The sequence below is a fragment of the Rhinatrema bivittatum genome, chromosome 4 (genome assembly GCF_901001135.1).
Source record: "Rhinatrema bivittatum chromosome 4, aRhiBiv1.1, whole genome shotgun sequence".
Taxonomy (NCBI): Eukaryota; Metazoa; Chordata; class Amphibia; order Gymnophiona; family Rhinatrematidae; genus Rhinatrema; species Rhinatrema bivittatum.
Genome location: NC_042618.1, coordinates 20,155,815 through 20,182,655, shown reverse-complemented (window position 1 = coordinate 20,182,655; position 26,841 = coordinate 20,155,815). Strand labels below are relative to the sequence as shown.

Below are 26,841 nucleotides of genomic sequence, written 5' to 3'. Positions count from 1 at the left end.
ACATGGCCCATGTCGGGCAGGCGGAGATAGACCCGAAAACCAGTGGCAATTGTTAAAAGATAAGTGACCCTGAATATAACTTTCGGAAGGTAAAGGGTCGATCCGCATAACGGGGGAATTGAGCAATGGACTTGGAAAGAATAATGATACTATAAATAAAACGCAAAAATAAATTAATAAAAAATTGGTTGTGAAAAGAAATAAAGAAAATACGGGAGCTATCCGAGGGGGGCAGTCAAAATAAAAGGCTGCCTCGAGGCTGGCAACCGCACAAATATCCACATAACACGAAGTTTCCTTGTTATGTAGTGAGTTATAGCATTATTGCACAAGGCGACGAGGTTGGTTATTGTGTCCTTTAGGGATCAGCAAATTTCACAAGTAGGAGCATATTTTATGGCCTTTGCTGCAGAGTGGCCAGAGGCCCTAGTTAGGAGTCTGGTCCTAAGGAATGTTGGGTGGAAGACATCTGGTTACAAAAACTAAAACAGTACCACAGAGAACGATACATATTACATAAATGAGAAAAAATACTTATCAGAATGCCCCAAGCTTTAAAAATGGATTCTTGGGGGGGTATCATACATTCTCACAGGACAAGCAGGATGGTAGTCCTCACATATGGGTGACATTACAGGATGGAGCCCAATCACGGAACACTTCTGTTAAAGTTTCCAGAACTTTGACTGGCCCCTACTGGATATGCCCAGCATGGCACTAACCCTGCAGCCAGCAGGGGTCCCCCTTCAGTCTTCTTTTTTCCGCGCAGCAGTAGCCACACGGTTAAGGAGCTCTGCAGAGATTCCTGATAGGAATTTTCCTCACTGAATTACTAAAATTTAATTTACCCCACAGGGGTCCCTCCTTCAACTTTTTCAAGCCGTGGAACTCCGGTAAGTGGTTTTTTCTTTTTTAACCAGTTTTCCGTCGAGTTTGGCCCTTGCAGCCTATTGGCCGTCTACCGTACCACGGCTCAATTTTTTCATGGCCATGGCATCGGGGTTCCGCCGATGCCCGGACTGTAATCGCACCATGTCCATCACAGACCCTCTCAAAGTCTGTGTAATGTGTCTCGGATGTGAGCACGATGTCCTAACCTGCACCAAATGTGCCCTTATGACACTAAAAGGTCGCAAGGCTAGAATAGAGAAGATGGAACTTCTCTTCCGTGCTCAAACCCAGACGCAGTCTATTGCATTGATGTCATCACAACCGGCATCTACCTCCGGCCGGTGACCGCCCGGCATCGACTTCTCTGCCTTTTACACCCTCTACTCCCCCTCAGGACCGAGGGGATCGTAGAGAGAAACATTGCCACCGGCATCGAAAGTCTCGGATCATCAAGGGAGCGAAATCATCGACCTCGCCGCTGTCGAAGAAGCCCCATCTAGAAAAGGCACCGATCTTTTCGGTGACCAGGTCACCGAGGCAACCCTCACCCGACAGAGTATCGGGAGCCGCGACTCCACTTTTAACGGTGGTTCCTTTGGCTATGCCTCTGCCTCCTTCTGTTCCGGAGCTGGGGCTGCTTCCTCCAGGTTTCCGAGAAGAACTGGACCGGATGGTTCAGGAGGCCATTGACAAGGCAATCGGTACCAGTGTCCACAGACACTGGTACCGATTGCGGAACCGACCACTGACCCAATTCCAGCAGCATTGGCACTGCTGCTCTCGAGGATGGAAGCGCTTATGGCCGCTTTTCCACCGATGGACCCCGGGTCACTTATGGCTCCGGTGTCCTCCCCGCTTGCTTTGTCATCGGGAGGAGAAACACTGTTCTGTATCCCTCCATTGGGAGTTATGCCGATATGTCCATCGGTGCCATTGATCCACCCATCAGTGCCGACACGTCCATCGATGCCCTCGATGCCTGCACAGGTGCCTTCTATGTCCTCATCGGTGCCTCCAGTTATTCCTTCAGAGCCTTGACCTGGACCTTCAGGGATCCCACCGCCCCGTCCTCTAGTTCCTAGAGGAGCAGGTGCTGATCCCTAAGACACCTAGACTAATGATTCTTCACCAGACACCGATTTGCCTTCACCAACTTCACCTACTGAAAGCATTCTCCTCCAGAGGACCTTTCCTTTATAAATTTTGTGAAGGGGATGTCTGAATTGGTTCCCTTCCAATTGCAGACTGAACAAGATGACAGGCATCAAATGATGGAGCTGTTACAATTCTTGGATGCTCCCAAGGAAATAACCTTCATCACTATCCATCAGGTTCTTCTGGATCTCTTCAAAAAGAACTGGGAACATCCTGGCACTGTTGCTCCAGTCCACAGAAAAGCTGACACCACCTATCTCGTTCAGTCAGCTCCAGGCTTTCGCAAACCTCAATTGGATCACCAATCTGTGGTTGTCGAATCTGCCCAGAAAAGAGCAAGGAGATCAAAACCTCACACGTCCTTTCCCCCAGGCAAGGAACAGAAATTTCTAGATGCCATTGGTTGCCATGTCTTCCAGGGATCAATGCTCATCTCCAGAATTGCCTCTTATCAGCTCTATAAGACCCAATATAATAGGGTCTTATTTAAGCAGATATAAGACTTAAGAGACTCCCTGCCTCAGCAATTTCAAGAGCAACTCCAAACTCTAGTAAACAAGGGTTTTGAGGCAGGCAAGCATGAGATCAGATCATCTTACCCTGGTAGCAGTGTCAAAGATATCACATCTGTAGCTACAATCTCAGCAAGATGATGGGCCAGGCTCAAGTCTTCCGACCTTCTCCCTGAAGTATAAGACAGATTATCCGACCTGCCTTGTGTAGGAGATAATCTATTCGGCGAGCACATTCAACGAACAGTGGTGGAACTCGAGGACTATCATGAGACCCTAAGACAGCTCTCTCTGATGCCTTCTGAGTACTCTTCAAAACAGCTCTTTCGGAAGGACTCTGGATGCCCCCCATCCAACTTTGCCGGGGCTGACACTGGTGCCACTGATGCCCATGCCTCTGGATGAAGGCAGAGCACCCAGGGCCCCATCTACTGTAGAGAACAGTGAGGATGAGGCCCCATATGACCCCTGGGGGCAATACACTGTGGAATCCTCCTCCAAGGACTTGGAGGGTCTCCCTTTGGAACAGTCTTCTCCAGAGGAGTGAAGGTGGTCTCCTCCAGAGGATCTGACCTTCGCATGTTTTGTAGAGGCGATAGTGGAAGCCATACTTTTTCAGTTAATGACAGAGGAGGATGCCAGGCATAAGATGCTGGAGGTCTGTAAAGTGATCATGGTGATTCTAGTGCACAAGATCTTTAGGGAGTTGCTGCTGAGGATCTGGGAGCACCCCCTCGCAGTACATCCTGTTAATAGGAAGGCGGACAGCGTTTACCTCGTCATACAGGTTACCAGATTGGAGAAGCATCAGCTGTCACAACAATTGATAGTGGTCGAATCTGTCCTTGAGAAGGCCAAATGCTGTCAAACCCATGCCTTGGCCCACTGGGTAAGGATCATAGAGTGATGGATGCTCTTGGAAGGAAAGTGTTCCAAGGGGCCATGCTTATTGCCCGCATTGGCTCCTACCAGCTCGACATGAGCCAATATTCTTGCAACCTCTGGAAGCAGTTGCTAGAAGTGATTAAGCGACTGCCTTAACAGCAGCAAGACCCCTCCCCCCCCCCCTCTTATCGTTGGTGTGTCAGGGCCTGAAGTGTGGAAAACACAAGGTTCGTTCTATCTACGATGTTTTCAAGACAGCAGTGAGTCTCTGCAGTGGGAAATGACACTTGCAGAACGGCATGGCTGCAGGCCTTGGATCTCCAACCGGAGGTACAGGAAAGACTCACTGACCTGCTGTGCAGACGAGAGAATCTTTTCAGAGATAAGGTGAGGGATGTAGTAGCCCAACTGTGGGATCACCATGACACTCTCCAACAGCTGTCCGCCAGCACTTCAAACCCATCCTCCTCACACAAGAGGTTCGCGAGCAGGATCAGAGGAAGTCTTTCTATCGACAATGGAAGTACTATTCCCCCCAGCAACTCGCTCCCTTTTGCAGAGGGTAAGCTCACAGGGTGCTGTCCTAAGCAATAGAGAGCTCCCAAGCCCCAGCTGGCTCGTCAGCCAAATCCTGGGATGGCGTTTTGACTAGATTGTAGGGAGTAAAGGCCAGCCACTTGTACCTGAGACCCTGGGCCCCCCCAGGCTGCAGTTCTTTGCGAATCAGCGGACCCAGTTTAACCTCAGATTATTGGGTCTTGTACATTGTTAATCAAGGGAACCAATTAAACCAATTGGGTGTCTTGCCAAATTGCCCCCGTACCTGTTTTGGGGGCCAATAGTGCATCAGGAGGTACTATATGGGGAGTTTTCTGCCCTCTTAATGGCCAGAGCGATCGAGCCTGTCCCACCAGGGCAAAGAGGGCACGGATTCCGGGAGCGAACTCCTGCACTCGGGCCGTATTGCCAATATTCAAAATGGCGCCAGCGCTATTTTGCCCTCACTATGTCATTCGGGTCGTATGACATAGGGCAAAGGTAGTGCCGGTGCCCTCACCTGGACCCCGCTGGACTTTTGGCAAGTCTTGTGGGGGTCAGGAGGCCCCCCAAGCTGGCCAAAAGTCCCTGGGGGTCCAAGAGCGATCTCCTGCACTCGTGACGTCGGGTGACAGGAACCAAAATGGCGCCGGCGCTACCTTTGCCCTGTCATATGGTAAGGGCAAAGGGCCACCGGCGCCATTTCTATTAACGCAGCTGTGGCCCGAGAGTGGGAGATCGCGCCGGGACCCCCCCACTGGACCTCAGGTAATTTAAAACATTTTGGGGGGGTTCGGGAGGGTGGGGGATTTGTTTTAAAGGGTCGGGGTGGGTTTTAGGGTTGTTTTGGTGTGCCGGTTTTCCTGCCCTCCCGATAAATTGGGGGAATTGCTATTGTATTGCGGCTCTAATGATTTTTGACGATTTAAAATATATCTGACGATTGTTTTAAATCATCAAAAAATGATTCACATTCCTAGTGAACAATATATTGAAATTGTGAGCTCAGTGTGCTGCCGTAGCCAAAGCAAACAATGTTAGAAATTATTAGGAAGGGAATGGTGAATACAATGGAAAATGTCATAATGCCTCTATATTGCTCCATGGTGAGACCATACCTTGAGCACTGTGTACAATTCTGGTCGCTGCATCTCAAAAAAGATATAGTTTCCCGTTGATAGCAGGGCTGAATTAGCCATGCTGTCATGGGAACTGTCATTCAGGTCCGGGAGGCAGAGCTTTACCAAGCAGAGGCCAGAGTTTTGCTCTCTGCGGCTGCGCGTATGTTCCCGCGCAGGAAAGTAACATTCTCCTCAGTCTGTTCTTTCCGCGTGCAGGATCGCACACGGAGCTGATTTTCTCCTCAGTGTTTTTGGTTTTTCTTCAAAATGTCTAAGAAATCTGGTTTCAAACCCTGCAGATGCGGGAAGGTAATGTCTGTCACGGATGGCCATGACCGATGTTACTGGTGCCTCGGGCCAAATCACAGTCAAAGACACTGAATTTTGTGCCCGAATGTCACAGCGGGCCTACAGAATGAGAGAGCTATTAAATATTTCGGAGCCTTCCGAGGCTCACTCTTCACCAGGGCCCTCGACAAAACCAGCCCCATCACTAAAAAGAGCAGCATCGTGGGATCCTAGACCCTCCAGGCCTGGAGGTAAGGACTTTTCACGACGCCATAGGCTATCTGATCAGGGACCTGATCCGAGGGACAGGGATTCAGCCTCGCTATTAAAGATGGCGCCATCCTCAAAACACCGTGCGCACAAGACGCTGGGAGCGGCGCAAGTGGCACAGGCGGCGCCGAAGCATGCCACGAAGCAACCGACGCACATTGCGTTGAAGAGCCCGGCGCCACAGGAACATACTATGTCGCCAATGGCGCAGAAAAATGCGGCGCAGGGAACAGTGCCAACCGACACAAGTCGGCACACACTGCGCAAAAGGCAACAAATAAGCCACATAAAGTACAATATTTTAAAAAGACGGCATGAGTCTCCAGGGTTATCCCATTCAACCTCTAAAGATTCAACACCAAACTGCTCTTAATTCATGGTCCTCAAAGTCCACTTCTAAAGGATACAGACCAAAACACAGACTGTCACCTTCAGGAAAGAGAACCCGCACAGAAACCTCGTCTGGCCATCACCATAGGCATTCACATCACTCACACCATAAGGCTTCACAAACAATTAGAGGTTGGGAAGTAAGCCCTTCTACTTCTATTTCTTCTCATATACAAGGTTTGAAACCCTTACACAGGTCATACAAGTTCCTTCCTCCAATGCCTCTACGTCCTCACACAATTCCATCAACACTGCAGAAGACAATAGAGGGAAGAAGCGTGATGTCCCACATACTCTACCTCAACCATATCCGGTGGATCCTAATGCAAGTGAGATACCTAAACAAACCGGTCGTTCAGCAATGCCTCCTCAAACAAAAGAGGCATTTTTTCAGTTATCCCATTCGTTAGCAGGATTTTTTGAAACCCTTGAATCATCCTTTAAGATGTCTAACGACCCCCTCTGCAAGTTCCCCGGAACAGAGTATACATATTTTCAGGGAACCATCGGTGGAGCCTCCGTCATCTCCAGTAAGATGTCGCCCAACTTCACCAATTCAAAACCCAGACATGCCAATGGACTTCATGTCTCCAAACGTCACCATCCTCATCTACCGGGTACCCATCTGACCCACCAGAAAAACTGCAGGAACCATATATGGTACAATATCTATATGAGTGCATACAAGCCACAAAAGGTATGCTTACCTCGACTGGAGACCAGGTACCACCACCTCTCCATGATATGGAAGAGTGTTCTAGACACTTTTTGAGGGCAATATATGAAAGATTTGAAACATCTTCCAGGGCATCTGCAACAGCCATTGCAGCCCGCAGAATGGCATGGCTGCGTTCCAGTACCATACGGGAAGATCTGCATGAAAAACTAGCTAACCTTCCATGTACAGGAGACAATTTATTTGGAGAACACTTTCAAGAAACAGTAGGCAAATTAAAAGATGAAGCTTTAGCGGTTTAGTCCTAGACATCGCAGCCTCAATACTCATCTAAATGTCGATACTACGGCTCTAATTGTCGACAATCGTATGCCCGTAGACCCTACAGGTCTTACCAGTCATTTCGTACCCAGTCTTACCCATCTTACCAGCGTCCTCAAACGGAACAGACCCCAAATCAACGGAGGGGTAAGTCACGAAACCAGAGGCAGCCGACCGAACAACCGGCAGCCCTGGTAAAATCAACTCCATCTTTTTAATACCTTCAGCCACTACCACAGCATAGAGCACCACCCGGCAGAATCCATTCTTGCCTAGCAGCCTGGGAGAGGATAACATCCGATCAATGGGTTTTACAGATCGTACGACACGGTTACCAACTTCAATTTACCACAAAACCCACATTACCTCACCTTTCAATTCAAAGGTCCCAAACACAACTCGGGGAGGAAATTGCTTTACTTCACAAGCCGTACAACTGATTTCTCCGAAAGCCAGAAACTTAGGGTTTTATTCCCCATATTTCCTCATGCCCAAGAAATCGGGTGGCCTTCATCCCATACTGGATCTTCGAGAGTTGAACAAGTTCATGACCAAAGAAAAATTCAAGATGGTATCATTTGAAATGTGTTCCATCGATCTGAAGGATGCTTACACACACATTCCAATCCATCCATCTTCTTGGTGTTACCTATGCTTTCGCTGCAGGCGTCAACATTACCAGTACAAGGTTCTCCCCTTTGGACTATCGGCCTCACCCAGGATTTTCACCAAATGCATGGTAGTGGTGATGGTCATACCCTGTTGTCGGAGATGAGCCATCTTTCCATTTTTGGACGATTGGTTGATAATAGCCTCGACTCTGACAGTTTTGATCATCACCTCCGGGTAATAGAGTGCTTACAGGAATTGGGGCTGGTGATCAATTTTCAGAAATCACATCTACAGCCAACATATAAGCTACAATTCATAGGAGCATGTCTGGACACCACTTGCAACCGGGCATACCTACCAAAAGATAGGGCAACACAAATGCGTCAACTCCTCCATTTGTTGAACCAAACTCAAAGACCTTCGGCGAGACAAGTTTTAATAGTCCTAGGTCACATGGCAGCAGCTATTTTCACGGTCCCAAACACCAGGCTACACATGCGATGCCTGCAATGGGGCTTAAAATGTCAATGGAAACACTCTCAACCATTGACACACAGACTATCGCTAACATCCGAGATGAGAGAGGACATAGCATGGTGGCTCCTGGACTCCACCCTTTCCAAGGGAGCATTATTCAGCCCCCCCCCCCCCTCCTCCTCCCAAAGCAGACTTAACCACAGATGCGTCTTGCAAGGGATGGGGAGCACATCTCGATTTATGAAACACAAGGTTTATGGACAATGCCCAAGAAGACCCTTCAAATAAATTTATTGGAACTCAGTGATTCGAAATGCACTACAAGTGTTTCAAGATCACCTGAAGGGCCGCAGGATCATGATCTACATGGACAATCAAGTGGCATTGTTTTACATCAACAAACAAGGAGGGTCTGGTTCATGGTCCCTATGCAAGGAGACCCTGATCATCTTCGAACACGCTCACCGACATTGCATAAATCTACAAGCAACTTACCTACTGGGAGTAGCAAATACGAGAGCGGACAGGCTAAGTCGCATCTTTCATCCTCACGAATGGGCACTCAATTCAGAGATAGCCTACAACATCTTCAAACAATGGAGGACACCCTCGATAGATCTCTTTGCAACGGAAATCAATGCTCAAGTTACCAACTTCTGCTCAATAAGACCCAGTCTGCTCAGAATCGCTCAGGATGCCTTCCTTATCCCGTGGACAAAGGACCTCCTGTATGCCTTTCCTCCCATACCACTCATTACCAGACCAATTCAAAAGTGCATAGCCAACAAGGCTCAATTGATACTCGTAGCCCCAGCCTGGCCCAGACAGCCGTGGTACAGTTTCCTTCTACAATATCCATCAAAGACCCAATTCGCCTACCGAATCACCCAGATCTACTGTTCCAAGAACAGGGGACGCTCCTGCACCTGCTACACTCATCTCGCCATTGGACAGCATGGAGATTGAACGGCTCCTAACAGAACAGAGTTTCCACTTCAATGCAGTTCATCTTGTTGGAATCCAGGAAACATTCAACTAGGAAAAATTATAGCTATAAATGGAAGCGCTACTCCTACCTGGTGCACTTCCATGGGCATAACACCATTGGACTGCTCACCCGAGCTACTCATGGACTATCTTCATACGCTACACAGCTGGTCTAGCAACATCATCCATTAGTGTTCATCTTAGTGCCTTAGGGGCATATCATAGACCAGTTAACAATATTCCTATCTCAAATCACCCCTTATTCTCTCATTTTCATTAAAGGGTTAACTCACCTTCGTCCTCTGATCTCTAAGCCTCCAGTTCCATGGAACCTCAACATAGTTCTTGAACAGCTCATGCTTTCCTCGTTTGAACCCATGGACTCGGCACACATGAAATACCTTACATGGAAGGTAATATTCCTGGTAGCGGTAACATCAGCACACTGAGTCAGTGAATTACAAGCCTTAGTCCACTATGCTTCATATTTATAGTTTTATAACCAAAAGGTAGTTCTCCGGACTCACCCATCCTTCCTGCCAAAGGTGGTTTCTCAGTTCCATCTCAATCAAATCATAGAATTACCCATCTTTTTCCCTAAACCTCACTCTAATGATAGGGAAAAACTACTGCATACACTGGACTACAAAAAAGCGTTAGCATACTACAAAGAGAACACACTCGGACTCCCGTGTTTCTCAACTATTTGTCTTTTTTGACCCGAAAGCACCTGGACTCCCAGTGGCTAAATGTATCATCTCTAGCTGGATAGCACAGTGCATCAAATTCTGCTATGACAAACAGCAATTACATCTACATTCTGTTCCTAAAGCTCACCAAGTCAGAGCAGTGGCGGCCTCCTTGGCACACCTCAAAAATGTACAGCCTATAGACATTTGTAAGGCAGCTACATGGTCATCACTCTATACCTTCACATCCCACTACTGCCTTGATCAACAAGCAGCCACTGATCCAAAGATAGGGTAAGCAATCCTGCAATCTCTATCCTCCTGACCATGGTGACTGCCATACTAATGGATCACGTACGCCTCTACACATCACAAACAACGTGATCGGGAACTTGGGACTCCCTTGACAGCATGGCTAATTCAGCCCTGCTATCAACGAGGAAAAAGCAAGTTTGCTTACCATAAACAGTGTTTCCATAGATAGGATGAATTAGCCATGCTGACCCTCCCTCCTCCCTGGCAGTCGCCATCTCTTCGACTCCATTAAAGCTTAATCACAGACTGAGGAGAATGTTACTTTCCTGTGCGGGAACACACGTGCAGCCGCAGAGAGCAAAACTCTGGCCTCTGCTTGGTAAAACTCCGCCTCCCGGACCTGAATGACAGTTCCCATGACAGCATGGCTAATTCATCCTGCTCTCTACGGAAACACAGTTTACAGTAAGCAAACTTGCTTTTACACTGGAGAAGGTACAGAGAGATGACCAAAATGATAAAGGGGTTGGAATAGTTCCCCTATGACGAAAGGCTAAAGAGTTTAGGGCTGTTCAGCTTGGAGAAGAAATGGCTGAGGAGGATATGAGGGAGGTCTATAAAATCATGAGGTCTAGAACGGGTAAACATGATTATTTACTCTTTCAGATAATAGGACTAGGGGTACTCCATGAAGTTTGCAAGTAGCACATTTAAACCAAATCAGAGAAAATTCTTTTTCACTCGGTGCACAATTAAGCTCTGGAATTTGTTGCCAGAGGATATGGTTAAGGCAGTGTAGCTAGTTTTAGAAAAGGTTTGGATAACTTCCTGGATGAGAAGTCCATTAACTATTAATCAAGTTGACTTAGGGAATAGTCACTGCTATTAGTAGCATGGGATGTACTTACCAGGTACTTGTAACCTGGATTGGCCACTGTTGGAAATAGGATACTGGGCTTGATAGAGCCTCGGTCTGACTCAGTATGGCAACTTCTTAATTTCTTATTAAACATTTGATATCAGGAACAGGGTTCTGTCTGCTTCATCATGAAAATGTTGGACCACATAGTGACAGTAGTTCATGTTGGTCCTTGTACACATCTGAGTTCCACTATCTCCTGCAACCACATACAATTTGTCTGCATGCTTTTTAAAACATACTATGAACTTGCTGCTTTGGGAGCTACATTTTATTTTAGCACATGTTTAAAGAAAATGTGCATTGAACTTAGTGTATATTTTTCACCTGCATCTTATTACACTGGGGTCAGAATGGGGGGAAAACCTTCAAAAAAATAAATCGGGTCCTCTGTTTGTGGTGTATGTTTTGTCTGTTTTCCATTCTTTGTAATTGCTGTGTGCATGGATGATTATCTTTAGTTAGTGGCAGTATGTTATAAACTGGATTGTATTTGCTTTTTATTTATTATTATTATTATTGTCATTTAAATAGTAATGCTCTTAAATCGGGGGTGGGAAACATTGTTCCAAGGATCATGTTTCAGACCATGACTGGAGTGGGAGGAAAGGGGGAGCAGTGGATGTTCAACTCACAGGATGCTGTTCAAGGAGTGCTTCCACCCAGATTGAGAGCATTTGTGGGTCATCATTTGGACACCCCTGTCTTAAATGGTCTCCCTATTACAAATGTATTATATATTCCTTGATTGGAGGAGAGTTCTTATAATATAGAAAGTATTGATCTTGTGATATGTAAAATAAATAGCAAGATTATATGGCCTGTACACTATAGCTCCTGGACAAGGGTAGTGGTTATGAAACATTGGGATATAGAGCTTGGTGTGTTCATCCCAAAGCAGACTGAGTTTTCTGTCTGAAACCTTATTAACAGATTGTTTTGGGTAAAGATTCTTTTACCATGTGTTACAGCATAAATTGTTCCATTGTAAAAATGAGTTTACATTTTTTTTCTATTAAATTTTATAACATTGCATTACAATGAAATAGTCAAGGTATTTAAAGAAATAATCATTGTTACAAAACAGGGAAATCCCACTTTACATTTTTAACCAGGTTATTAAAAAATAAAACCCTCTTGTTTTTCCAGAGATCCCAGGCCAACAAATCAACGTGTTAACAAACATGTGAACAATGATGTGAACCTACGGATTCAGAATCTCACTATCCTGGTCAGGCATATCAAGAACTATTATCAGGTATGTTCTCCCCCCCCCCCCCCCCCAAAACCACACACACACACTTCAAACTGACAGCATCACTGTCTGGCCAGTGCAATATCTGTGCGCATTAAACAGGGTCTGTCATGAGCGCCCGCTCCCTTAACGTGCTGATCCATCGATCCTCTGCGCCTGACCTAATATTTAAATGGGCTAAAATGGTAGAAAGGAGGCACTAGGGAAAATTTTCTGTCCCTAGTGCCTCCTCTGCATCAGGCTCACAGGAAAGGAGGCTGTCAGTGGGTTAGGAAAATGGATGCTCATAAAATTGAGCGTCTGTTTTACTAACCTGAACTCTGGCAACACTTTTTTTTTTTCCTGTTCTCCCTTTTTATTGCCACGATATTAAGTCAAGAGGAACTACAGAAAAGCAGTATTTCTGCTTTTTTGTATTCTTTTGGGGCTCCTCAAGAATTAACGCCTGCTCCAGGGCAGGCGTTAATTCTTGAGAGTAAAAATGTGCATGTCGGGTGCAAATTTTTTTTTTTTTTTTTTTGCGCATTGGGTGGTAATAGCTAAAATCCTTAACATGAATTTACGTGTGATGAGTGCTATTAGCTTTGCACTTGTTTGGATGTTAATCCCCTTATTGCATGAAGAAATGCCAGTAAAGTCGTGTGCTCAGCAGAGTGCACTATATTGCATTGGCCTGGCTGAGGATAAAGTTAGATGCACCCATTAGGCCCAGTTGCAAGAAGATTTCATGTCATAGCAGGTATAAGTTTATAGAGAGCTGTTACAAGAATGTACTGTCAAATACTATACCAAACCCTGTGCCCATATTCTCTGTAATGCATATAAAAGCTGAGGTTTTGCTTTTTTTTTTTTTTTTCCAGGATTGAAAAAGTTATAGGTAATGTGGTGTTTGTTGCTTTGTAATCTTCAATTTCTTGTCTGGTTTTTCCTCTTCATCCTGTTCTCTTTTTTTTAATTTATTTTTTTATTGAATTTTCAAATTACATAAAGACAGTTACAGAAAAATAAAAATAACATAGGAAAAACACTTTTACATTCAGTTCTAAGCCAGTAACAAAGTCTAATCAAAGCTTATAAGTAATCTAGGAGGCAAGATAATTTTAAGCAGAGTACTTCTAGGTTAATTTATTTTATTTAGCAGTTTTTATATACTGATGAACGTTGGGAACATCTCTGTTCACATTAAAACGAAAATCAGCAACAAGCGCTTCACAGTACAACAAAGAACATGGTAATATATAGATAGGGTAAAATTGCAACGATTCACAACTTATGAATAAAATACGATGCTTAGAAATATTTTTACAAGAGTATTACTATTTACAGTAATGTCGCGAAGACCAGTGGGGAATAAACGTCATGGGAGGGAGTAGGCGGCATGGGAAGGAAGTGTGCTGTTCAGAGTATGCTTGTTTGAAAAGGAATGTTTGCAGGTCCTGTTTGAATTTTTTTGGGCATGCTTGTTCCAGAGGGAGGGGATTATAACAAAAAAGAAAAAGCAAAGCTCATGCTCAGTTTACGGTTTTTGTTTTTTTTTTTTTACCATCATTCTCCTGAGAATACATTAGGAATGGGAATCTAAATATTGTCTCAACTGCTCCACTTCATTGATACAATTATACAACGACATGGATACCTTAGATAATATTTTGCTTCTCTAGAAATAACTTAATTTCTCATCTAAAGAAACAATTTCCTTTTTTGCTGCATTGCTCTTGTAATATCAGGAAAAATTCTTATCTGTTTCCCATAAAATAGATTTTTCTGCTTACGAAAATATACTTGCAATATTCTATCCCTATCTGAAAGCCATGAAAAGGTCACCAAGAGCATAGCTCTTTTCTCTATCACTGTCTCAAATGATTTTTCAGTTATATCTGACAAGTTACTTCCACTTAACCCCGGCCTTGGTTAATAACAGTCTTATCCAGGTCCCAATGTACACTCCCAGTGTATTTTCTCATCCTATAACTCAACGTACGTAACTTTTTACCCGCATACGATACCTGTTTTATTCTCGATTGTATAATCTCTCCCATTAATTTCAATGATGTGGTCTCCTGAACCGTTTCATATTATAGAATATTCAGTTTATGTTCCCTGTACCAGTTCTTGTATTCACTTGTTTTATGTACTGCCTTTGTGCGAAGTTGCAGTTTTTTGTAAACCGGGGTGATTTGTATCCCATAAAGGAACCTCTGTATATAAAAGTTAAAAATAAATAAATAAAATAAGTTATCTTCTGATTTTTCCTCTTGCTTTTCATCTTCTCTTCTTGATGGTAAATACAATATCTTTGAGATTTGGGGTAACGAAGTTCCCGCGAAACCCAATATATTTAGGAAATAACTTTTCAAGAGTTCTTTATGGGGCATCCATTTTGTTCTAGGAAAGTTGAGGAACCTTAAGTTAGGCCTCCTCAGCTCATTTTCTAAATATTCCACTTTCTTCCCCCATAGCAAAGTCCGAATTTTTTTTTTTTTTTTTTTTTTTAAATCAATTCTGCTTAGACTTTAACTTTTTTTGCTTCGACACCCCCCCCCCCCCCCCCCAATTTCTGTTATATTCATTTCCATTTGAGATCTCTTTTTCTTGACTCTGGACATTCATTAGGTTTTCTTTAACAGTTTTTGTCAATTCAGCAATAGCTTTATTTAAGGTCACAATAGCTTTCCATATTACTTCTAAAGTTACCTTCTCAGGCGTTTCAAGGTATGCCGGCAGGAGTACTTCTAATTTAGGTTCCACCTTTCCTTTCTCAGTAGCACATCTTTCCCCAATCAAACGCTGTCCCTCCTCATACAGATCATCTGAGCCCCGTAGCTCTGGGCTCTCCGAAGTATCCAGCTCACCGGCTGCACTTCTCATGATGATGGGTGTCCTCGGAGGTAGCTGCTCCTTCAGTGTTATTTGTTGTTCGCCCCTCCGTTCACCGAAGGGCCCTGATGGAGGAATCTGCTTTGTTGGTTGTCTGGGGCTGAGGGATGTTTCAGCAGGCCCGGAGTCTCTCGGCTGCTCCCCGCCAGAATCTCCAGCTGCCCCTCCCACTGGTAACGGCAGCATGGATCTTCCAAAGGCGTCTTCGATCCTGAATTGCCTTGCCGCTTCAGTTGGAGTCGAGGTAATTTCTCGGATCTCCGCTTTGTATGCGGCATTTTAGCAAAGGCAGTAAGCAAAGGAAAAGTTCTAAGTATAGGCTTCCCAGGAGCTTCACAGCCTACGTCCTGCTATGCAGCGGCCATCTTGCCCTCTTCATCCTGTTCTAATGTAGCTTTGTAATAAATTTAACTCATTAGTGAGTGGAGTCAAATTTCTATGATGGAGATCAAAACTTACCCTCCAGAGGGTTAAAACTGATTGTGAAATCTGTTAAGAGAATCAAGTGCCTTTATCCTAATTAGAGAGAGCTTTTAAAACTACAATAGTATAGTGTCTGGTAAGCTTTTCTGTCAAGATTTCTTTCTTAAACGGCACCTTCTGAAAGATACCAAAACAGTTTATCACATGGAGACAATAACCAATGTACACCCCTAGTTGCTGCTGTTTCCTCCACCACCACCTCTAAACCTGTACAGGAAGTAAGGATACTTTCTCACTTGTTTTTCTTAGGTTTTGCCATTTTCCCACAGGACAAGCAGGATGGTAGTCCTCACATGTGGGTGACATCATATGATGGAGCCAATCACGGAATACTTTTGTCAAAGTTTCTAGAACTTTGACTGGCACCTACTGGGCATGCCCACCATGGCAATAACCCTGCATCCAGCAGGGCTCTCCCTTAGTCTCTTTCTTTTTTTTTTTTTTTTTTTTCTGCTCAGCTAATAGCCATGTGGATTTTTGAAGCTCTTCACAGTTCCTGATTGGAAATTTTCCTTAGGAAGTTATTTTCAAAACTTGCAAAAGTTTATACCTCCTAGGGGTCTCCCTTCTTCGCCGTCGAATACTGGGTCGTGCAGTAAATTTACCACCGTTTTTCGGGTCTGTTCCCGGCGGGGTCCTCTGTAGGCCTTGTGGCCGGCCTAAATTTTTCGACAGCCACGATGGCGACAGGTTTTCGTCGATGCCCTGACTGTCCGAGAACTATATCAATCACGGACCCTCATTTAGTCTGTGTTTTATGCCTTGGACCATCGCACGACGTGGAGACGTGTACCGATTGTGCCCAAATGACCCCGAAGGGCCGTAAGCACGGTTGGAAAAGATGGCACTTTTATTCCATCACAAGTCTCCGTGGTACCATCGACTCGATCCTCACCGAAGCATAGACGTCGCTCCGAGGCTGAAGACACCCGATCGCTGTCCCAGTTTTCAGCGTCTACATCATCGATTCTGGAATCGGGCAGAGCGGACCGTCGAGAGAAGCAGACACAAAACATCGAAGGCCAGTGTCTTCCGCTACGTCGGTGGAGCCATCGACAGAACCACCGATTGAAAAAGACCCGAGCCGAAGAGCGTCCAGTGCCCTCGAAGCCAGATGCACCAAGGCGTCCTGCGCCTTCGGTGGAAGGGGCTACCGAGACTCCACCAGGATCGGTAGACCCTCTGGTACTGCACGTAGTGCCTCCCACTCTGGACCTGGGGTTCACCACCCCAGCACTTCGAGAGGAATTGCACCGGATGGTGCAAGAGGCTGTGGTCCAGGTGATCCAAAGCCTTCCGTGACCACAGACGCTAGCACCGGTTCCTCTGCTGGAACAGACACAAATGCCTCCAGTGCTGCTGCCTCTCCTGGATAAGATGGATTTGCTCATCGGTGCCCTACCAGGGGCACCGAGAAAATCACAGATACAGATGATTCCATAGACACCCATCCTGCTTTCTTCAGGGGAGGAGGATATCTCGCCGGAGCCAGTTCCGGGGTTGTCGGGAGTACCACCATCGAGGCTGACGTGCTGGGGACTTCTGGAAAGGCCGTGATGGGTGACCTCGAGACACTAGTGGATAATATTTATGGGGCTTGTAAGTCGTCAGTTTAGCGTCGCGCCTGAAGGAGCATTTGGATGGAGTAGAAAGATCTGCCTGGGCTACTGAGAGCTGACAAAGAGTTTCATTATGGTCCTTCAGCTGGGCCACCATCTCATGAATTTTGTCGCTGAACAGGTTATCCCCTGTGCAAGGGAGGTTGGCCAAACTATCCTGCACTTCAGGATGGAAATCAGATTTTAACCAAGCCCAGTGGCGGGCGCTGATACCGGCCGCAGGTAGACGGGAGGCCATGTCAAACATCGTATGCCGAGCGGACCTCATGTTTTCCCGTGTCAAATCCCTTCTTTATGATGGTATTCAGCTGGTCAGGAAGGGACTCTTCATATTCTTGTAGCTGCTTAAACAGGTTACGGGTGTACAGGGTCATATATAATTGATATGACGCAATGCGCAAGATAAGCATGGCCCCCGTGAAATATCTTGCATCCTAAAGTGTCAAGGAATTTCTGCTCCTTCCCAGGTGGCGCTAAAGAATGGGGTTTTGGACGCCTGGCCTTCTTTTGGGCGGACTCCACCACCACCACCAACTGATGAGCTAGCTGCGTCTTCTGAAATCCTGGGGAAGGCTGGACCAGGTAGATAGCATCCTGTTTACGGGAGGAACCGATCCAGGATGTTCCCAGTTGCGTTGCATCAGGTCTTGCAGGACTTCATGAACTGGGATGGACATGATTTCTTTAGGGGGATCCAGGAATTGCAGGACTTCTAGCATGAGGTCTGCTCGGCATACAATGTCTTCGACACGGCCTCCCATCTATCTGCGACCGGTATCGGTGCCCGCCGCTGGGCTTGGTTAAAATCTTCTGATTTCCGTCCTGAAGTGCAGGATCGTTTGGCCGACCTCCCTTGCACAGGGGATAACCTGTTCGGCGATAAAATTCAGGAGATGGTGGCCCAGCTGAAGGACCATAATGAAACGCTTCATCAGCAGCCCAGGCGGATCTTTCCACTCCATCTAAATGCTCCTTAAGGTGCGACACTAAACGGACGACTTACAAGCCCTGTAAATATTATCCACCAGCATCTCGAGGTCGCCAGTCATGGCCTTTCCAGAAGTCCACAGCACGTCAGCCTCTAGCTCAGAAAGCTCAAGCTCCTTCTCAACCAGCTCCTACAGTGGGATTTTGACTCCAGACTTCAGAGCAAAGACCATCCTCCATTGCCCAATCTACCTGTGGGCGGCCGCTTATGCCACTTCTCCACCAAGTGGCTAACCGTCACCACCGACTGTTGGCTGCAAGCAGTTATCGCTCACGACTACCATCTAAATTTCCTTTCCATTCCGTCTGATACTCCACCTCGGCCGGGGTGGCCTTATTCCAACCACTGTCTTCAACTGCAGCAAGAGGTATCCTCCCTGCTGCAAGCAAATGCCTAGAACCGGTTCCTCTTGCCCAAAGAGGACACAGATTCTACTCCCGATACTTTTTTTAATCCCAAAAAAGATGGGAGGGAATCCCCTGATATTAGACCTAAGGGCTTTAAACAAACATCTTCGGAAAGAGAAATTTCGGATAGTAACCCTGGGCTCTTTGCTTCCACTTCTTCGAGGGGATTGGCTTAGCGCTCTAGACCTAAAAGACGTGTACATGCACATCACAATTACCACGTCTCACAGAAAATACCTCCGCTTCCTTGTTGGGAACCAACATTTCCAATACAAGGTCCTCCCGTTCGGCCTAGTGTCAGGCCCTCGGGTGCTCACCAAGTGCCTAGCAGTAGTAGCTGCGTACTTAAGATTGGGCATTCATGTCTATCCTTACCTGGACGAATGGTTACTGAAAGCTCAGTATTCGGAAGGAGTTCTCCACTCCCAACTTACAATGCAACTACTACTGTCATTGGGATTTCTGATCAATTATCAGAAATCTCACCTGACTCCATCTCAGTTCCTCTCCTTTATAGGAGCGGATCTTGACACAGTCCAAACAAGAGCATTTTCTTCCCAGGGACCGAGCTCACACACTGGGTCGTTGGCATAGAACATAAGCTCTCGTCCAACCACGACTGCTCGTCTACTAGTCTTACTAGGGCATATGGCATCCTCGGTCCATGTAACTCCAATGGCTCGTCTAGCCATACGAGTAACTCAATGGACATTAAAGTCCCAGTGGTCACAGGCACATTGTCCACGTCACCCAGCGACTTCGTCTCTCACTGGCATGGTGGACCCTGCAGTCCCATCTACTTCAAGGTCTGCCCTTTCAAGCTCCAGAACCTCAAATAATTTTGACAATCGAAGCTTCCAACGTAGGTTGGGGAGTGCATGTCGTCAACCTGCAAACTCAGGGAACCTGGTCAGCGGAAGAGTCCCAACGTCAAATTTTCTGGAGATCCAAGCAATCAGAGATGCGCTCTCTGCCTTTTGGGACTGTTTGTCTAGCAAAACAATCCTGATCCAGACGGACAACCAGGTAGCAATGTGGTACATTAACAAACAAGGAGGAACTGGATCCTACCTCCTTTGTCAGGAAGCGACACAAATTTGGGCTTTTGCTCTATCCCAGGCTATGTTTCTCAGTGATCTACCTGGCGGGTGTGGACAATGTTTTAGCGGACAATCTGTCAGGAATTCCAGCCCCACGAGTGGTCCCTCAACCCTGTAGTTGAGGACAGTCTATTCTGGAAGTGGGGGCATCCAACCATCGACCTATTAACGTCTCTGCAGAATCGCAAGGTGGACAACTCCTGCTCTCTCCATCACAGTTGCAAAGTTCCACCTCTGGATGCATTCGCTCTCTCCTGGAGGGAAGGTCTCCTTTATGCCTACCCACCACTTCCTCTCATCAGGAAGACTCTCATGAAGCTACGCAAGGACAAGGGTCTAATGATTCTCATAGCCCCCTACTGGCCACGTCAGGCTTGGTTTCCCATCCTTCGGGATCTCTCACTGTGTCCACAGATTCCTCTAGGCTCGGACCCGTCCCTGATATCTCAGAGGAACGGCCAGTTGCGCCATCCCAACCTTCAGGCCCTGTCTCTGATTGCTTGGATGTTGAAAGGTTGAGCCTTCAGCCTCTAAATCGTTCAGAATCTGTATCTCAGGTCCTGATAGCTTCACTAAAGCCTTCTACGATAAAGTCTTATTCAAAATGGAAAAGGTTCTCGTTGTGGTGCACTTCAAAGGGGTTAGATCCTTTTACCTGCCCCACGAATCAGTTTTTAGACTACCTCTGGCATCTCTCGGAGTCTGGTTTACAAACCACCTCTATCAGAGTGCATGTCAGTGCGGTGGCTGCCTTTCATAAGGGTACAGGGGATGTCTCTATCTCAACACAGCCCCTGGTAGTACACTTTATGAAGGGGTTGCTTCACCTGAAGCTTCCTCTCCATCCACCGGCCCAGTCTTGGGACCTTAATGTGGTTTTAGCGTAGCTCATGAAACTTCCGTTTGAACCTCTGCACTCCTGTGAACTGCGGCATATCACTTGGAAGGTCCTTTTCCTTCTGGCATTGACGTCTGCTCGCAGGATCAGTGAGCTGCAAGTGCTAGTTACCTACCCTCCTTACATGAAATTTCTTCATGATCGGGTGGTCCTTCGCATTCTCTCTAAATTTCTACCGAAAGTGGTGTCTGAATTTCATTTAAAACAAACCATAGTCCTGCCTACTTTCTTTCCAAAGTCCCACTCGCTTTCTGCTGAGTGGGCTCTGCATTCCTTGGACTGTAAATGTGCGCTTGCCTTTTATTTGGAATGCACTGCAGGCCATAGGAAATCCACCCAGCTCTTTGTTTCCTTTGATAAACTTAAGCTGGGAACCCCGGTTGGAAAGCAGACCCTGTCCTCCTGGTTGGTGGACTGCAATTCCTTCTGCTATCAGCAGGCAGGCCTTCCACTTCAGGTCCGAGTTAAGGTGCACTCCATTAGGGCTATGGCAACGTCTGTTGCACACATTCATTCTGTACCTCTTATTGATATCTGCAAAGCTGCAACCTGGAGTTCTCTTCATACCTTTGCAGCACACTATTGCATAGACAAGGCTGGTTCACAGGATTCTATCTTTGGACAGTCTGTTCTACACAATCTATTCTCAGCGTAATATCCAAGTTCCTTCTACACCCGCTGGGATATTTAGGCTGCCCGTGCCTGTTGCATGTCTTTGGGTGTTTTCGGTACATGCACGGCATCCTCAGCTTGTTGTTCACCCACATGTGAGGACTACCATCCTGCTTGTCCTGTGAGAAAGCAGAGTTGCTTACCTGTAACAGGTGTTCCCACAGGACAGCAGGATGTTAGTCCTCATGAAACCCACCCGCCACCCCGCGGAGTTGGATACGCTTGCGATTTATTATGTTATTTTTCGCACACACTTTTTTTGCTATACATAAGACTGAAGGGAGACCCCTGCTGGATGCAGGGTTATTGCCATGCTGGGCATGCGCAGTAGGTGCAGTCAAAGTTCTAGAAACTTTGACAAAAGTATTCCGTGATTGGCTCCATTAAATGATGTTACCCACATGTGAGGACTAACATCCTGTGGGAACACCTGTTACAGGTAAGCAACTCTGCTTTCTGTTGAAATCCAAATTTTAGATCCAAGATCTGTTTTCATTGCAGGTGTTTTGCTGTAGATAGTGTTTGGGAATAGATTGTGATTCAAAGCCACCAACATTAGTTCTAGACAGGAATGCATTTATAGATCTCTATGAACTATTGTTTGTGGGACTCCTATACTTGATCACTGTCCTGTTGTTCTAGCCTGGTATTCAGTGCTGAATAATGATGTACAATTTATTGAAAGGACTCTGGCTCTTACACTTACAGAATGGCAATAATTGTGTAATGTTAGCTGGTAGAGGTTGACATGCAATTAAATACATCTGTTTTTCTACCTTGTAAGTATCAGAGCAGATTACTAGCATAGGGTGCAGCTTTTGCTCAGGTGACATAATGAAAGCTTAAGAAAATGAGGTGAATTGTTCAGAAGAGCACATGTATAACTATTGCTGATGATATGACCCTATTGACAGCTGAAGTGCGATTACATGCCTCTTTACAATTGTGCACTGATTGCTGTTGGACTGAGTAAGCTGATATTTATCTCAAAAGCTACTACAGTAATTTGAAGTTACTTCCCACTTGTTAACTTTCTGCAGTTTCATTAGATGACTGAGGGAGGATTTAAGTGCACTGTATAAATTTTATCAGTGGACCCTATAGCTCCTGGATGCACCAAATACAAGGGGTCATCCTATTCTAAAAAGTTAGGTTTTGCCAACTTCAGGATTTCTTTACTTGGATACTGAAATCCTTGAATATTTTGTCAATGGAGGTGACTAGAGCTATGATACTAAACTTCAGTAGAAAATTGGTCAGGGTTTTTGTGGATGTGAGACTAATTATAGGTACATAACTTGCATAGTTGGGCTAAAATTATATAAAAATGTATTTTGCATCAGACATTTTTATAAATGATTATGCTGTGTTAGATGTTAATGTGAATTCTGGTCTAACCATGGTACTGAAACATTGATATCAAGAGCTGATACCTTGTTAAAGGAATTGGATAGAAGGAGCTCTGTCATTGTAATGTTCCTGATTTTAAAAATATTTGTAACCACTCTACTGTTTTCCATGTCGGGGAAGAGGAATCATGTCTTGTGCAAGATTTGGAAGTAAAGATCTGCAACAGTGGCAGTCTTCGTTAAATGCTTCAAGAAAAAGTGCAAATAATGGGGACGGTGGCATCCTTGACACGTTCCTCTTTGTACTGGGAATGTGGAACCATATCTCCCGTTTACTTTAACCCTAGCTTGTGGGTCTTGATTATAGCTGTTTAATCCAGGTCAGGAAAAATGTGCCAAACATCATCCTCTCCATCGTCTAGAATAAGAATCCCCAATGAACCATGTGAAACGCTTTTTCAGCGTCTATGGAAAGTAAAAACAGGGATATTCTCTTTTTAGTCCACCATAATATGTTACTTTGCGGACATTATCCGCCACCATTCATTGGGATATAAATCCTACCTGGTTCTGGTGCACTAATTGAGAAAGGACGGTGTTTAGATGTCCTACTAGTACTCTAGCTAGAATTTTTAAGTCTACATTAATTAAGGATATAGGGCAGTAGGACCCACAAAGAGTTGAGTCTCTCCCTGGCTTCACTATTATGATTATCCCAGTGACATTAGAATGGAGCAGTAATGAGGCTGCATCTCAAATACTATTAAAAACAAATTCCACAAGGGGTCCTACCAGTAGGGGTCAGAACTTTTTTAAAATAGCCTGTAAAGCCATCTAGACCTGGTGATTTGCCTGCTCGTAGAGATTTGATGGCTGCTATTACTTCGGCTGTACTGATTGGCTCATCTAAGAATTGTTTTTGCGCCTCTGTTAATATTGGTAAGAGGCCGACTGTAAATATTCATCTATCATATCTGATGTTATGGAGTCGTCATTACTATATAGTGAGGAGTAAAATTTAGTAAAGCATTCCCATATGTCAGAAGAAGATGTCTCAATATTACCCTTGGTATCTTTTATTTTGGCTATATTGTTCTGAGTAATTAAGACCTTCAGTTTCTGTGCTAGCACTTTTCCGGCCTTATTACCTTCAAAGAGCAGTTGTTTCGTGCGTTCAAGTGCATGCACTATCTGGGCTGATTCCAATATATTGAGTTCACTGCATGCAGCGCTAAGTTTCTTAAGTACTGTACTATTTAGCATAGATGCATGGAGCTTTGATAAGCATGTTATATCTTGTAGCAATTCAGTTTTATGCTTTTCTTTCTTTTTTTTTTTTTCTTTTTAAGTTAGTCGCTTGTGCTATGAATCGACCTTGTATAACCACTTTAGAACATTCCCATAGGGTACCTGCTGAGTTTACTGGTGGTTTGTTCAACTGATAATATTCTCTGAGAGGCATTCATTGATTCACAATAATCATCTTCCTGTAATAAACTATCATTCAGCCGCCAATGTCTCAAACCAGTATCTAAGCAAGATAATTGTATTATGACCCAAGTAGGAGCGTGATCGGTCCATGTGATATCCCCAGTCCCCACATTGGACATATTTTTCAGGGTCTTATCTAGAAATATTAAATCAATTCTCGAGTATGTCCCATGGGGGGAGGAATAAAATGTATATGATCTGGAGAAAGGAAAACTCTGCCTCCAAATATCTACCAGTCCCCATCTGGGTATAATAGAAGATAATTCAGTCTTAGCTTTCCAGCTTACTGATAGCCTATAAAAAAAAAAGATGTCTAATCTAGGGTTTCGCATTAGATTATGGTCTCCTCCCCATATGATTTTCCCCTCTACAAATTGTTCTAGCACGCCATCTAATGATCTCAAAAAGTGTCCCTGATCCATGTTCGGTGCATATATCTGTACCCTTGGTCAGTCTGAGAGTGTGGATCAGACAGAAGATCCATCAAGCCCAGCATCCTGTTTCCAACAATGGACAATCCAAGTTACAATTACCTGGCACGTACCCAAACATTAAATGGATCCCATGCTACTGATACCAGTAATAAGCAGTGACTATTCCTAAAATCAAAGTTATCAACCTGGATCATGTGTGTAATTTTTAATTGAAACATTTGAAAAAGAAACAACTCTTGTGTGTCAGTAGTAGGGGACATGATCAGATGTGTTTTATTAATGGAGCAGTTGAGTTGGATGTGGAAGATTTGTTTAAAGTGGGAAATTCGTAATATTTTGTTTTATATTTTTTGTATTTTATTCTGTTGTACATTGCTTTGGATGTTTAACAGTAAGGCGATAAATGCATGTTAAATAACAAAAAAAAAATAAAAAATAAAGTAAGGATTTCTCCCCCAGAAACGTATCCAAACTATTTTTTTTTTAACCCATCTATACGGACTGCCTTAACCACATCCTTTGGCAATGAATGCCAGAGCTTAATTGTTTGCTTTTTTTTTTAACCTCTGTGGCACACTGAGCTGATGATTTCAGTGTATTATCCATTGACGCCTAGATCTTTTTCCTGGGTTATAACTCCTAATATTGGACCTAACATCATGTAACTACAGTATGGGGTTATTTTTCCCTATATGCATCACCTTGCACTTGTCCATAATAAATTTGGGTGTCCAAATGGCAGATGAATCTTCCAGTCTCTCAAGGTCCTCTTACAATTTATCACAATCTGCTTGTGATTTAACTATATTGAATAATTTTATCATCTGCAAACTTTATCAACTCACTCGTTGTACCCCTTTCCAGATCATTTATAAATATATTAAAAAGCACTGGTCAAGTACAGAACCCTGAGGCACTCCATTGTTTTATCTTTTTCCACTGAGAAAACTAATCATTTAATCCAATTCTGTTTCCTATCTTTTTAACCAGTTTGCAATCCTCATGACTTTTCAGAAGCCTCTCATGAGGGACAAAGCATAGGATTGCTTCTACGGCCAAGTCCAAATGCAAAGCATGTTCAAGCAGCGTTGTCTGAATTATCACGAAGGCTGTTCACTCGGTAAAAACATTGCTAGCAATAATTTTGTAATGGATTTGAGTTGCTTGGTTTGGATTGTAAATATTGCTACCCTCAACTTAAGGCTTGGGGTAGCCTAAATGGAGCAGCAGTTACTGCCTTAAACTTGCTGGGCAAATTGGATGGACCATCTGGTCTTTTCCTGCCGTCATTACTGTTACTATGTTATGTTACTTTATATGGGCAGTCATCCTTCCAACATTCTCCCTAGGCCACATGTCCATGAAGGTGAAGAAGCATTGCAGTTCAGATTGTAAAGAGCAGAATTAGAAAGTTCATTGAGCTTTTTGTTTCATTTGATCACCAACAAACCTGAAACTACTGTTGCCAAGCAAACCCTTTTGAATTGGTTAGCAGATTGCACCATCTTCTGTTATGCTGGAGCATGTCAAGGGTCATAGTGTTAAGAGCCATGTCGGTGTCAGTGCCCCACCTGAGATCAGCCTCTGTGGAGGAGATTTGCAAAGCTGCAATATGGAGTTCTCCCCACAGATTCACATCTTACTATTTGGGCAGGGAGACCTGATGTAACTGGAGGTTTGGTCAGTCTGTGCTGCAGAACCTTTTTTTTGAGAGGTAGAACCAGACTCCATCCCCCCAGGGCCCATTACTTATTTTACCAATCAACTCCTTTAAGTGGATGGGGGGAGTAAAGAAAATGACTGGCTGCCACCAAAAAATATTTTGCCTGTAGGCAATGTTTTGTGTTCTTTCATATTTTTTTTTGTTTGGAGCAGTCTGTACCTAGAGATTTCCCACTGGCAAGGACTTGCATCTTTCTGTCCTTGGTTGCACTATAGAGCTTATTCAGAAATTTTATGATATTCTCTGTTTTGTTTTGCATTCCTTTCTGAATAATTCCTACTGTTCTATCTATCTCCATCTCTATCTATCTCTATCTATCTCTATCTATCTCTATCTATATCTATTTTTTTTTTTTTTAATTTTAACAATTTTTGCTGCATATCAAGTTGAGGATTTCAATATGTTGTCCAAGATCCTCTTCTGGGTGGTGACTTCTAGTACGGACCCAGCATTTGTATATTTGTAGGTAGGAAAAAAAAAAAATCCTATGCGCATCACTTTAAATTTAACAGCGTGAACAAATACAATCTGCCATTTAGATGTTCAGTTCCCTGGTCTGG

At 44.6% G+C, this 26,841-nt stretch overlaps 1 protein-coding gene across 4 annotated transcripts in view; it reads left to right on the top strand.

Annotated features, from left to right (window-relative positions):
- Positions 1-26,841, top strand: part of CCDC88C (coiled-coil domain containing 88C) — a 569,522-nt gene that overhangs the window by 18,263 nt on the left and 524,418 nt on the right. For all 4 annotated transcript variants that reach the window (XR_003856192.1, XM_029597798.1, XM_029597797.1 and 1 more), the window contains exon 3: positions 12,135-12,243. Coding sequence is in view for 3 of the 4 variants with exons in the window: in XM_029597798.1 (XP_029453658.1) it covers positions 12,135-12,243 (109 nt within the window). In the remaining variant the exon portion in view is untranslated. The remainder of the gene's footprint in view (positions 1-12,134; positions 12,244-26,841) is intronic.